General features: G+C 53.1%; 1 protein-coding gene across 7 annotated transcripts in view; it reads right to left on the reverse strand.

Annotated features, from left to right (window-relative positions):
• Positions 1–14955, reverse strand: part of PLXNA1 (plexin A1) — a 356246-nt gene that overhangs the window by 133719 nt on the left and 207572 nt on the right. For all 7 annotated transcript variants that reach the window (XM_075938786.1, XM_075938783.1, XM_075938782.1 and 4 more), the window contains 4 exons: positions 8326–8426; positions 4459–4582; positions 2211–2364; positions 1653–1752 (listed from right to left, as the gene is read on the reverse strand). In XM_075938786.1, coding sequence (XP_075794901.1) covers positions 1653–1752; positions 2211–2364; positions 4459–4582; positions 8326–8426 — 479 coding nt within the window. The remainder of the gene's footprint in view (positions 1–1652; positions 1753–2210; positions 2365–4458; positions 4583–8325; positions 8427–14955) is intronic.

Below are 14955 nucleotides of genomic sequence, written 5' to 3' on the forward strand. Positions count from 1 at the left end.
TGGCATCCAAATGCCTGGATAGGGCAATTCTGGGTACATCACAGCCATGTCTGTCTTCCTCGTCGTCCTGGCTACTCTGCTCTGATGCCCTGTTTTCATACCCTACCACCCCTTCCCAATTCCTCTTGGAAACAGACACCTCCTAGGCAGAGAGGTTGAGCTAGGGTGTATTCAAGCTTTCCTGTTCACCAGCAGCTCCAGAGGCTGAAGCCTGAATATTCACTGCAGGTGTCCAGGCAGCATTCCGGGAGACCTGCAACTCAACTGCTTTTTCCCTGATCAAAGTTGAAAACCCAGTTTGCTTGATGAACTGTCTTTGAAGAGGCTTTTTGTAGCACAGCTCCAGGCTGCCCCTCTGATTTGGAGCTAAACTCTTCTGAAGGAAACTTTCCAACACATATTGCCAGACATTCACTCTGCTGGAATCATTGATCACCCTGTCTCTTGAACACAAGGTTTTTGGCAGAATAGACCCACTCACACTCTTGAGCTCTGAATTCTTCACCTAAGTACACCCAAGACTCTTCTCTAAATAAAAGTTTGCATACTGCACTTATTGCCATACTAGCCAAGTATATCACCCATCACTACACATCCTAATAGTCCACATATCCCACCCCATATTTTATCGTAAGCATGACTCAAACACCCTCTAGATCAACATTTAAAGATGGTTCCAAAACAGCCTGCTTAGAAAGCTAATCCAGTTACTTCCACTTAGGAAACTCCTGGGCAAAAGCCCCAACGTAGAGGGTGCTCCTTTCAGCCTCACAGGAACTTTCCAACCTGCCATACAAAAGCCCTAGGATTCAACTCCCTTGGTAAGATTTCATGAGTTCTGCAGAGCCAAGTCATTTCTGCCCTGCATGATAAACGTTCAGTGGAAAAACAAGACACTCAGCCCCTAAAAGAGCAGGTTGAGTCACAGGAATTGCTAAGGAGTTGCATTCTGGTAAGTATCCAACTTGTTCCTGTTTCTTCCAAAGCTTTCCAAAAAGAAAATCCTAGTTCTTACATTAGCTTCTGCAATGAGCAGTGTCTCGGCAAGAGGCACTGTGGGGCTCCATGTCCGTTGTCTCACACCAGCTTCGAGGTCCAAGTACTCCGTGTAAAAGTAAAGAGAGTGAATGAGCACCCTGGCTGCCCTGACAACTCTGCCTCTGCTCAGAATGTCCCACATCTGAGCTCTTCCCTGCCCAATTCTGCAGGCCAAGTTACGCCTTCACAGATACCCGACTGTCATGAGTGTAACTGAGCAGGGTAACAACCTTCCATGAGATCGCACAGGGGTATCCAACTGGAACTTTGCAAACTATTCTGTTGGAGATGCCGCAGGAATGTACACCTAGCTGCACAACAAGATTGGGATGAATTAAAAAGTATGTCTCTTTGGAGACTCCTCCTGTTCGCAGAGGCCCTAGCCAGCCTTGCCCTTTCACTACACCAAACGTAAGTGGAAGTCCAGATGTCTTAGATCACCAACAATCCTATCCCAAATCACAGCAAACCATACCACACAGCTAGCACTGGGCCTGTCTACATGTTTCTTATGTACATAGCTGACATTTCTCCCTACCTGCTTGTGCCTGTCTGTCTTTCATGCCCTAGTCTGACCTCTCCCCAGAGCACATTCATGAAGCCAAGTCACTTACGACTGATGGACGCTGCAGTTGTAGAAGATGAAATCCACAGCAGCAAACTTCTTCCCAGTCTCTTTGGACTTCAAGTAGAGCTTGACCACCCGCTTGTCGCCTGAAAGAGAACAAGGTTCACGCACTGTTCAGAGAGGGGCCACAGATCAGAGAGGGGCCTATGGAACCAAGCAGTGGCTATTCAGCGAGGGAGCAAGGCCTGTGCGGGGCGGGGGGGGGGGGGTTGATTGATGTCTACATGTAGCAACCCCAATGAACCCCAAATAGCTGACAATTACCTAGTTATTGAGCTAAAAAGCGGGGCTCTCCTTCAGAAAGCCTCCTGGCTGGCTGGCAGGGCAGGTAGTACTGCACAAAGCTCCTTCAGTTTCATGCTCTGCAAAGTGATACAGGCGGATGGGGGGGCAGAGAACAGAGGGTCACATGCCTGGGGCTGTGTTTATGGCAGGAGAGGGCACAGGGGTTGAAGGTGGTATGTCAGGCAGCCACTGCAAAAGGATTTTATCCTAGATTCTGGAGAGGAAGGTGACATAGGCCAAGTGTGGTTCCTCCACTCACCCCGGCCCCTAGTGATGGGGATCACATCCTTTGCAGATGGAGAGCTACAGTAGATTCTCCCATCTTCAATGCGGCTCTCAGACTCCGTGAAATCTTCAAAGGAGCAGTTTACCCCAGCAGAGAGATCTGGGACATTCCAGGCCTGCAGAACCAGCTGGGGAAAGGAGGGGAAAATATCACACAAGAGAATCAGCTAAGAAGAGGAACTCCTTAATGATCAACCAGATCAAGCCCAGCCAATAGGTCAGACTAGGAACAGTACCCATGTGTTCCCCGAAATCTAGGAGGTGAGCTTGGCTCCCATTTCTGAAAATCCTCGGGGCAAGGAAGCAAGTGAGATTCAGAGTGTGGAAGGCCAAAAGGGATCATGAAATCACCTGGTCTGTCCTGCTGCATAGGGCAGGCCATTGCATTTCATCCAGGTACCTCTGCACAAGCCCAAGCACTTGTGTTTCGCTAAAGCATTTCTTACAAAAAGGCATTCGGTCCTGATCTGAAGCCATCAAGAGAGGGAGAACCCACCACTTCCCTTGAGAGTCTGTTCCAATGGTTAATCACCCTCCCGGGTAGAAATGTGCGCCTTATTTCTAATTCAAACGTATCTGGCTTTAACTGAAGCGATTGGTTGTTGTCATGCCTTTCTGCGCTCGATTAAAGAGCCCGTTAGTACCCGGTATTTTCTCCCTGAGAAGGTGCTCAGACACCATAATCAAGTCACCACTCCAACTGCTTTTCACGGAGATAAACAGATTGAGCTCTGTACGTCACTCTCATTCTCTCCAGCTCTCAAATATTTGTGTGCCTCTTTTTCTGCACCTTCTCCAATTTTTCCACTTCCTTTGATAATGTGGACCCCTGAACTGCAGACAGTCTTCCAGTATTGGCCTCTCTTATGCTGCTTACAGAAGTAAAATCACCAGCCAGCCCCTCCCCACTACTCCTCTGTTCACATAGCCAAGGACTGCATTAGCGCCTTCTGCCACAGAATTACTCTGGGAAGCCATGTTGAGTTGTTTGTTCACTAGGACTGCTTTTGGAGCCCCCCATTCCAGAGGTATAGCCTGCACGCTTTATTCCTAGATGCACTGCTTTATATTTAGCTGTATTGAAATGCAGTTTGTTTGAATGAATCCAGCTTACCAAGTGATGCAGATGGCTCTGACTGCCCTGTCCTCACCATTAACCACTCTGCCAATCTGCATGTTATCCATACATTTCATCAGCAGTGATTTTATAATGACTTCCAGATCTCTGATGAAAATACTCAAGTGTCAAGGCTGTCTCTGCAGAACCCCACTAGAAACAACCCCATCTTATGGTGATTCCATGTTGACAATTGCTTTTGGATGAGCTGGCCTTAATCCATTTAACATGTGCTAGCTTGAGACTATATAGTGCAAATTTTTTTGTTCACAGTGGTGTGTATTGCAAAATCCTAGTATAGGGCATCTCCACAGTTATCTTTGTCAACCAAACATGTAATCTTATCGAAGAATGGATTCAAGTTTGTTTCACAAGTCCTATTTTCTGTAAAACTATGTTGTCCGGCATTTATTATATTCCTATCCTTTAACTCTTTATTGGGTGAATCCCATGCGAGTTTTTCCATTATTTTGCCCAGCACTAGCGTCAGGCTAAGCAGCCTGTAGTGAGGCAGGTCATCCCAACAGCCCTCTTTGGTATGCCTTTTTGAATATTTGTGCATGAGCATTGCTTCTGTCTTGTGGAATTTCCCCCTATATTAACAGAGATTTATTAAACTCTAACATCAGTGAGACAGAAATCTCCTTAGCCAGTTCTTAGGTGCTAGTTAACTGGGCCTGCTGATTTAAAAATGCTTATCCCTAGTAGATGCTATTTAACAGCACCATTAGTTACTAATGAGCTGGAAAGTACTTCATCAACCTCAAGTGATATAAGTACATCATCTTGCTTCTTTCCAAATGCAGAACAGAAAGATTTATTGAACGGTTCTGCCTTTTCCACATCATTATTAACAATTTTATTATCTCCAGGATTTCTTGTGCTCCTGATATACTTTTAAAAAAGCCATATTTTCCTTTGTCCTGCCAGAAATGGATTTTACCCTGTCTTTAGCTTCCCTTATCAATTTTCTGGATTTCAGAACTTGTAATTTATAATTCATTGCTATTGACTTCCCTTTCTTTCTATTGGTTTTATACTGCTATCACACCAGGATGAAGCTAGCGTGGGTGACACTTATACACCTGCAGGCTGAGCAGCTTACCGAGACCTCGGACATGGTGACAGAGATATTCTTGGGCTGGACGGTGAGCTCGACACACTGTTTCAGGTCTGAGGCAAAGCGCTGAGGCTCGTCAGCCCGCTCACATCGGTCCTTCCGTGAGCAGCTGCAAAGGAATAAAACAGCCACAGTGAAGAGAAGGAGAATCCCCCAAGTTCAGAGCTAAGAACTACCCAAAGCAATGGAAGGGCACGTCACAGGAAGTGACCCCTGCACTGAGCTTTACACAGAGCTCGGTGGCTGGCTGAAACAACAGGATCTGCATGCTATTAAACTCACAGCTCAGAGCTTTACTAGGGTGGGATGGAGAAGAGACACCACATGACAGACAGACTGAGGAGCCCCCCCTAGAACCCTGAACAACTATTCCTGGTCCTAGAGCAGGTGTCTGGACAGAATTTATCACACCCAGCAGGCAGTGCCCCCAGATAGTTTAGCCCTGGGGACTTTGCAGGCTGTCTTCCAAGCCACCCCAGCCCAGCAATGCAGCACCCTTCACTACTCCAGCCTGGGTACATTACACGGCTCTGCCGCTGCAGTACACTTCGCTGCTACTCCAGCCTGGGTACATCACATGGCTTTGCAGCTGCACCCCAGGCCAGCAGTGCAGCATGTCCTGGAATAATCAAACCCTCTCCTTCAGCTCTTCTGATGGTGCTCAGGACTAACTGTGTGGTGGCTTGTACCCTAAACCCAGTTATGGACTCTGCCAATAGCGTACTAACTTACTCCCTTCTCCCTCAACCAGCTCCTCCAGAACATGCTGAAGGTCTCCCATCTTCTTCCCTCCGCCCCTCATACGCCATCAGATCATTCAGACAGCAGCTGTGGATTTACCAGCCCTCATGGCATGGGGGCCATTTGCCCGTTCTGCAGCCCCTTCAAGATACACTGCTTCTCCTTAATGAGCTTACAGAGCTTCCCTTTGCTTCCCTTCCCTTTATCAACAACAATATCGCCGCATTAGGGGAAAAGTCCATTTAAGTGGAGGGGGAAAAAAGAAAAGAAAAGAAAGACAGATGCCTGGATGCATTCCAAGGCCCTGGATCTAATCTGAACAATTTAACTCCTGAGCAGATGCCAGTGCTACACCATACCTCGGAGTCCCAAAATACGCTCTGTCCCATCTCTCCCCACCTCTGCGAGTGACCATGCAGGGAGGCTGTGGCTCAGAGTTTAATTAAACACACTGCATGTGTACAAAGGCAGAGCGCTGCCAGGAAGGCACACACTTCCAAGGCAATTCTCAATTCCGAGCCCCAGAAGAAAATCCATTCACTTTATGTTGGTTTTTCTACTTTTCACTCCATTTTCCCATCACTCCTGCACATGGAGCTGAGTTCTGGGAGCCTGGCTGCAAGGTGAAAGGCTTCCCTGCCAGCTGTCCAGAGCAAATTACAGTCCATTAGCACTGCCCCCTCCCTGCAGTAAATACGGGTGAGGGATGACTGCCTGCCTGTGGTTTGCCTCTGAAATGACACTATGACTCCCAGTCTTGTCAGACACAGGCAGGGAGGGAGAAAGGCAGAGAGAGGGGCCCCTGCGATTTAACTTCTCCGCCTGTCTGTGACTGACCTCATGTGCACCACTGCAAAATATCCCGCAGCTGGGGGGCCTATTGTCTGGCTCATTGGGTCTGCCTAGGAGTGCAGTGTGAAACCATGTTTGGGTCTCTCTCCCCCAATTTCTCGCTGCTTCTTGCCTACCCCTTTCACCCACAGGCCAACTCCAGAGGAGACGGCTCCCCATGCCTATGGCTCCACTCCCCTCACAGCCACCAGGACAAATCCCAGCAGGCTCAGCTCAGCCTTCTGCCCTTCCAAACCAATCAGCTTGATTCCATGCAGGTTATTGCACGTGAATCCTTCGGAGAAGAGACACTGAGCTCCTGCTTGTTCTCTGTGGACATTAGAGATCCCAAAGCACTCAGAGAAAGAGCAGAGCTTATCCACTGAGCCTGGACTGCTGCCTTCCACGCCTGAGACTCTGCATTTTGGATGGGCTGTGCACACAAGGCAGATTATTCTACAGCATCTCTCACCCGCTGCTTGCACTTTGCAGCCTACCTTCCCTGCTAAGGGCGCCAGCACACAGTAAGGTCTTGGCGCTATGCAAGCCTGGTTGTTCTCGCTGCCTCTCCCCAAGCTGCGCCATCACACAACAGCCACCTGCCTTTGGCCACTGACACCGGCTTGGTGCTGCCAGTGGGGACCTCAACAACGGGGGCCTCTGAGAGGTAAAGCGCCTGCTTTCCACAAAGTTCCTGAGTAACAAAGAGGTTAGCTACTGTACTTCTGGCCTAGATGGAATGGTGTGAGCATCACAGCACAAAGACGGGCCGTGCTGATTAGCTCCCCAAGTCCATCGCCCACTGCAGGCTAAGCCCCACCATGTATTTCCTAGGGGTGGGGTCTTAGAGAGGTAGCCGTGTTAGTCTGTAACTTTAAAAACAACAAGTAATCTTGTGGCACCTGAGAGACTATCAAATACATAGGAACGTGAGCTTTCATCTGTCTTCATCAGATGAGCTGGAGTGGAAATTATGGAGACAACTGAGGCCAGAGTCAGCATCAGGACAGGCTCTCCTCTGCCACTTATGCACAGAGCGACTCCAAGGCCCTCAGTCCACGACCTCTTTGCTGAAGCTCTTCACAAGGGTGGGACTTAGGACCAGGCATGGTGGTAGCTTTGCACTATGGGCACCAGTCTGCTCAGGTCTGGGATGAGCTCCAACAACTCACTTTGCCACCATCAAACCACATCTGGTCATGATGAGGAAAGTCACCACAGGATGAAACACCCAGGATGCCAAAGGGCTAATGGGACGATCCAGACTCTGACACATCAGCACCCTGGGTGCCCCAGCAGCTGCTGCGCCCAGAAGGGCTGGAGAACAGCTGCACAAGGGTGCTGGGTCGAGCGTCTCCTCTGCCGGGTGGCCTGCATTAATGTGCACTGCCGGGGAAAGGGAAGCTCCTGCCCATCAGGATGGGAAGCTGCACGTCTAATCCTTAGCCACCCGGCAGATCTGACACTCACGATACTCCACGCGCTAGATGGCTGGCGACTCAGAGCGGGCTGCCATCAATCACCCTCCCAGCACCACTTGGCTCCAGGGGACGAAGTGCAGCCGGAGGAGCCAGCGAGAGACAGTACAAGCCAGGCAGACAGGCCGTTATCATCCAGGCAGGGCTGCCACCAGCTGGAAACTGGCAGGGAACCAACCCTCAGCCAGCGCCTCTCTCGGAAGGGCTTGCGTCTGCTCCCACATGCTCCCCAGAGTCAGAAAGTCACAGCACCCCCACAGCAGAGGAAGCGGAGACTCACAAGGATATCTGCTGAGATGGGCTGTTCTGCCTTTCCCGGCCATTTGACAACAGCTGTAGGGGCTGAGCATGTACCACAGACCTCCCCAAGAGCACCTTGGGAAGCCACCCAAGCAAGGCTAATTGGCCAGCATCTCTGGGGAGCGCACTAGAGGGAGTTTCCAGTCAGCACGGGGAGGCCTGGCTGAGCTGTGTGTCGGCAAGGCCCAGCAGTCCCTGCAGGCACAGCAGACGGTCGGTCACCCAGACTGTTTACTGCGGAAGGCACTCAGATACCACATTGACAGGCAGCAATACAAGCCCTAGGCAGACAAAGCGCACACAATAAAAATCCATCAGCATGCTCAGCCCCCAACAAAACACGCCTCCCTTGTGCTGGGCTGGGGCAGGACTTGCTGCGCCCTGGCTAAGGGCTCGGGGGGAAGCAGTGAAGGTTGGTCATGGGTAGCCCTGCAGTGACTGGGGAGAGAGCAGGAGCATGGGGCTCGGGCACAGGCACACAGCACGAGCCTGCCGTACTCACATGTTATGAAGGACACACCAGCCGCAGTGGGGGTCCTTGGAGCCCAGGCACAGAGCACAGCTCTTGTATTGCTCACAGCTCTCCACAGGCACCCGTGTCACCTGGGGGAGAGAGAGAGGCAGATTGTGAGCACGCCCATCAAAAAGTCCCAAGGCAGCCTGTTCCTATCCATCCACCTCTTGGGGAGCCCCACAACACACACCTGGAAAGGGAGCCAGGCCTGGCGGAATGGGGGCAGGATCAGAGGCAGATGCAACCAGTGCATGGACAGAGTGGGGAGATACAGGGTCTGGCAGGATGGATAGAAGGGGTAACTGGGGGAGAGAGGGAAGTGAGAAAGGGAAGGTGGTTCAGGCCCATGATTAAGGGAAGGCTGTAGGGGATACACCGCTCAGGGGCTGGATCCCCTGCCCAGTTAACGCCACACTGTGTTAAGAGCCCCACCCTCAGACAGGAAGGGATTAACAAAATATAGGAGCAGACCCCAGGCTTGCTTCATGTGTAGCTCTGACGACCCGAGGTGCCCCAAGTGTTTCTTTGAGGCATTGGGGCAGCAGGCAACGGCCCTTCTCCTGTGCGTTCATCTCATGCTCTGCTCCCCAGAGACTGCCCAGGGTCCACCAACCCAGCAGGGACGCTGGGGACACTCAATCTCCCCCTCCCATCTGTGAGGCCCTGGCAAGTATGTGATGCGAGCAGACGCCCCTCGCTGACTCTGCGGTGCTGCCTCACAGCACCTCACTATGGCTACTCTGGAAAAGGGTTCCCTCAGAGTTCCACAGGGTGGTACAAGTGTTCCTGCCTATATGTGGGAGGAAGGGGGCTCTGATATTTATTCAGCAACAGCACATGGGACCTGCAGGCAGCAGGGGCTGAACAGAGCTGGTTCTCCCAATAAAGGAGAACACTACAGCTTGCCTCAGGACTTGAGCCTAGGCTGGCAGCATCTATACGTAGGGCAGAGCTTTTAGCGACAGACCCTAAATCTAGCTGCCAAGGGGCAACATTGAGACACCTGATTTTTTACAAGTGCTGGGACCAGAGAGGCCAGTGCACCCTCCCTGTCTCAGGAGGCAGCAGCAGGACCTCGGTGAGCATGTATTCATGCTTAATGCCCCTGGGAAGCACTTCGGGAGTCAATAAGGAAAAATCTGCCCCCCCAGCAATAGCAGTCCCATGAGCCCACTAGACTACAGGTTATTTTAGCCCCACAAATGGCTCCCTGATTGCCCCTCAAGAAGCTCACATAAGCACGACCACAAACACCACTAGGGAAGGCATCAGAGTTGTATCCCAAGCACTTGGACCCCAAAGGTATTAACTCCCATGCTGCCCCCAGCTTCAGGGAGCTGTAAACCTGGCGCCCCCCATGCTAGATGTCCCTGCCTTTTGCTCTCTCCTCATTATTGAACCACAGAAACAAAGGGCTGGAAGTCATCATCAGGTCCAGGCTCTTGCACTGAGACAGGGCCAAGGAAGCCTTGTCCATCTCTGACAGGTGTGTCCCCAACCTGTTCTCAAGGACTTTCAATGGTGAGGATTCCACATACCTCTCCTTTCACCCCCCCCCCCCCCTCACCCTCCACAGGCTCTTTCTCCCTCCCATCACTCCAGGGCAAAATCCTGCGGTTAGGACAACAGGTAGGCCAGGTCTCCGCTATAGACTTCTGCTAACCTATGCCAGTCAGTCACAGGTGTGAGGTGAGACCGCTCACAGGCAGAGGCCCTTGTGCACACTTTCACCAGTTGGCTTGTTTTGCTCACAGTTTGGACTTTCGCTGCACTGGCACACGGCACAGCTTGGCCGGGATAGCTGTCGCTCACTGGCAACGCTTTGCCAGTACAGTACACTGGGGTCCCTAAACCAGCCCAGCTCTCGTGGCGGCACCGTGGCTTTTGTCACCGCAACCAACAATGCAGTTCTGGGGAGCAGGGCCATTCCATACGTATCAGCTGGGACCAGCTAACGGGCTCACAGCCCCTGATGACAGGAGTCAGATGTCACCCTTGCAACTGCAGTGAAGGGGGGAGATTTTAAAAGAAGCAGGGTTGGGAGGATATTCACCTCTAGCAGCCTAACCTGGTTCCCAATGACCTGGCGGTTATCTGGGGTGATTAGGAAGAGACCTACAGCCTTCCAGGACCTAATGTACAGTCTCCTACAGGGACCAGCCTGAGTTCCCCTGCTGGTAGCTCAGAAGGAAAGAGCCTGAGAGCTCCTGGACCATGTGAGGACACCTCTGCTTGCCCCAGTGGGCCCCACACATCGCTTAGCTCCTTAGGAAGCTCAATGGCGAGAGGCAATGCTGGCTCTGCATCTGCTCCCAGCAGCCAATGGAACACTGAGTTCATTTCAACCCAGAGGCAACGGGGCTAAGAAAAGCTACATTACTTCCGTCAAGAACGACTGAACCTTGAGAGAGAAAAGTAGCTTATGAGGGACCCAAGAGATCCTGCACTCCCGGCACAGACACAGCCTCTCTACAGGTTGGACCTCCCTGGTCCAGCTCCCTTGGGACCTGATCAGTCTCAAACAAGGGTTTTCAGTACCAGGGAAGGTTGGGAGCAGTGGGGCAACCTCTCTGCAAGCTCCAGGAGCCCCAACGACAGCCCTGTGAGTGCTCATGGCTCCACCAGGCCTGCTGGCACTTGTGGTCCCCACAGCTGCGGGTTCTGCAGCACTCCCCGTCCTGGCTCTGCCGGCTGCAGGCTCAGCAGCATCCCCGCCCCACAGACTCTGGTGGCCCCACTGGCTTCCCAGACCAGCCGGCTGTGGGCTCCGCTGCCCCGCTGGCTCTAGCAGCCGGCTCTGCTCCCAGCCTCCAGCAACCTCAGAGTCCAGCAACATCCGTGATCCAGCTGGACCAGAGAGTCCCGGACCACAGAGGTTCAACCTGCTGTGTTCTCTGGCTTTCATGGAAAGGGATGCAGGGCTGTGTCCAACATTCCTCAAACCCCATTACCCTCAACCCTGACTTTCAGTCACCCATCATCCCACTGTCCGAGCCCCGACTTCCTCCTACAGCTCCGCCACTCCCCTCCACTCTGACCCACAGCTCCCCTAACCTTGAGCTACTACACTACTCTACAGACATCCCTCAATCCTGACCAGCAGCCCACCACTGCTATTCCAGTCTGGAACTGCAGCTATCCCTCTCCCGCCTCCGGAATGAGGCCAACAGCTAATGCAGATGATAAGAGCTGTCGTGCCGGGACTGTGATACACAAACAGGGACCAGACGGAGACCCCACCGAGCTCACCTCTAAGATGACTCAGGTACTGGAATCAAAGGCAGATCTGGCCTCGGGAAAGGCAAATGGCTTGGGGTTCTGGCAACCTACCCAAGCTCCGCAGAGCACAATGAACAACTGGACTCACCAGAGTTTAGGAAAAGGAGGGAACATTGTACAGCCCCTATGCCCGTTTCAGATGCAAGCCTGACCCCTGCACTCTCCGATACGTGACAGCAGGAGTTGGCCTTAAAGGGTTACAGGCTCTTTATTAATTGCTCCTCCAGATTTGATTAAAATCCCCTGGTTCCTCTGGCCCTCTGAGCTCTTTTACAACTGTTCATTTAATTACTTTCCAGCAACACCCTGATAACACCAGGCTAGGCTGGAGAAGAGCTCTTTTTACTGAGGAAAGGCGAGGAGGGGGGTGGGAGGAGGTTTCAGAAGGCAAGAGAGCGCTTTGCTTTGTCAGCAAAGAGACAGACGCTGCAGAAGCAAATGTCAAAATCCCACTTCCAATCTGTTTGTACAGCACCCAGCACAACAGGGTTAACATCCTGCTATCCTCACTATGAAAAACAATGCAGCTCCGCAATAAATCCCTTCCGGTTGGGGTTCATTCAGCAAACCCCTTGTCTGCCCAGCTGCTCCCCAAATATCCCCAAGGGGAGACTTTGAAAGCCAGGACTTAGATTTGCAACAGCACAATGACAGGGAGGCAGCCAGGAACAGATTCTCAAATTTCCTCCTCGCCCTTCGCTTTAGGGCCCTCCCTCCCCAGTTTCCAGGCTTTCCCTGTCGTATCCCCCCATACATAGCCTCAAGCCCTCTGACTCCTTGGGGAGCAGGAAACCCCCTGTGATTCAAAGTGCCCTTGAGCATCCATAAATTATCAGGCCCCGGGAGAACAGCAGGACCATCCAGTCAGATCTCCTGCGTCACCGAGGCCAGACAATTCCATGGAGCAGTTCCTGCATCAGACCATTCCTTGTGGTCATCACTCCTTGCTCCCCAGCTGGCCACAGCTTAGGGCCTCTGGGATGGGGCTGGCAGCACAGGTGGGGAAAGCAGGGGCTTATGGAGAGAATGAAATCTCCATGCATGGGCTGCAGACTAAGGAACAGTCTCTCTTTCAGCTACTGCCTTGGAGCTGAAGACCATCTCCCATTGTCGCTTCATTCCCCAATCTGTCAGAAGGGGACAGCTGAGGCCTGGGAACTCCTGGCCAGATCCAGCTGAACCCAGGGCCAAGGGCAGAGGCAGCTCTGCTAAGGAAGAGTTAGGGCCCGCTTACAATCCTGCTGCCGTTAGCTGGCAGGGATGGGTAGAGGGGAACGGAAGAGCTTGCGACACTTAGGGACTGGTGCTGCAATGCTCACAACTGAGCCATACACAACTGAGCCATGCTCACAACTGAGGAGACACCAACGTAGGGGGATTTGGCCGAGAGAGTCTCCCAGCCAGGCAGAACAGGTCTCTTCAAAGCTGCTGGCGGATTGTCAACCAGAAACAGGAGCTGGCAGGAAGGAGGAGGAGGAAATAGGCTGCTCTATCCCCCAGGATTTTCTGGACAGAGGCCCTGTTTCCGCATCCCCCATCTGGGGCAAGGGCCTGGAGAGTTATCATGAGTCTAGTTCCACTGGAATCCCAGCCACGCGCAGTCTAGGAGACTGAATGAGACCGATGCACAGCTCGCCCACACAGCCCTGTCCAGGAGGCTGGGCCATGACACAGCTCCCACAGGACTCCCTCCCAGGGAGGCAAGAGGCCTATTGTCCCCCTGGCTCACCCTGCATCCCTGCCCTAGCTGCCCTCTGAGCCAGACGCAGCTCGGGTAAGCACTCTGCAAGGGGACGAGTGCTCACAGCTCACCATGGGTCAGCCATGCTGTCATGGCACCGGACACGGCTGTCTGAGGAACGTAGGCACTGACCCCTCATTAGCCACGTCTCCAGCAAGCCTGCCTGCCGTGAAGGAGGACGGGTGGCTCGTATCCCCCAAGCAACGACCCAGTGGAGCAGCCACCCAGCATGCAGCCCTGACTGCTATGCAGATCCACCCAGATGACCCCATTTGGCCATCGATGCATTGCTATGGCAGGGCTAGCAGGCAGGAGCTGAACCAGGTCGTCTTCCCGCCCAGTGCCAGTCCCTCTCCCAACACATGCCACAGGCCAGCCCTGGATCTGCAGGACACTGTACGCCATGGCAAGGTTTGCATGGGGCAGTGCTCGGATCAGTGCTCATGTGACACTCCCCTTCAGTACCTGGCCCAGCCCAGGGAACCTAATGGTCTAACCATGGGACCAATTTTGGCGATGAATCCTGAGCCACCTGAGCCAGGCTGCCATCTGCTCAGAGAAGATCACCCTCCAGCCTTATGGATCCTGGGAGCGAAGGCGGGGAGACAGCTCTGAGCATCCGAACAGGCAATCCCCAGTGGCCGCCTAGCAGTAACTAAGCAGCGCTAAACCACTGCCCACATTCACAGCATAGACAGAGACCCATAGCAACCCACTGGGCCAGCAGGCCTCCCTCGCGGAGCCCAAGAGAAGCTGCAAAACTGGGATCCCTCTGGGTGGTTCTCCGCAGAACCTACAAGCCTCACTTCACACACAGGATACTGGCCCTGCCACCCAACCACAAGGCCTGAAAGCAAGAGGAAGGCTCAGCATGAGGCAGCGACTACTCATAGGCCCCACCCACACTGAAACGGGTGCTATGCTGGAGACGCAGGCTGTGCAGACTAGGGACCAAATACAACAGTGACCTAAGCTGTGCAGAAAGTTACCACTCAGGGGCCCAATTCGTCTCCCTTCTGACTGTGAGGGGCAGGAATGGAACAGCTGTTGGGCAGTGCAAGAGGCATCCCTAGAGCAGACAGAGGGGGCATGGCTTGAGGGCAGAGTCTGGGGTGGAGGCACAGTCCCTAGCCACACCGCATCCGCCCTACAACAGCCCTTTCTTCCACCACCTCTTAGGACACTGGACCCAAGCCTCACGGCCCAGTGCAGTAACCAGTGGGCCACTTGCATCCTGCCTCTGGGGCTGAGGGGGCTTGCTAGGAAGCGAACACGCTGAGATCTGTGCCTAAAATCCCCCTGCTGATCATGGGGGGGGGGGGAGATGGTGGAGGAGGGTGGAGAGGGAACACAACTGCTCAGAGCTCCGCTTGCGTGGGAACAGCTCCCCGAACGGTTATGCCGTCGCACCGCAGGACTCCTCCTCACTCTGCCGAAACAACAGCCCTGGGCCATCCTCCTATCTACCTCTCACACACCCGACTTCAAACGCTGCCTGCGCTGGAGCCAGCCCGCCTTAGCAACCGTGGCCACAGAGACGCGAGGCAGCGCTGTGCTCTCACCACCCCGAGCCAGCAGTCCCAGAACATCCGCACCAG

Source organism: Pelodiscus sinensis, chromosome 11, assembly GCF_049634645.1.
Source record: "Pelodiscus sinensis isolate JC-2024 chromosome 11, ASM4963464v1, whole genome shotgun sequence".
NCBI classification, from domain to species: Eukaryota; Metazoa; Chordata; order Testudines; family Trionychidae; genus Pelodiscus; species Pelodiscus sinensis.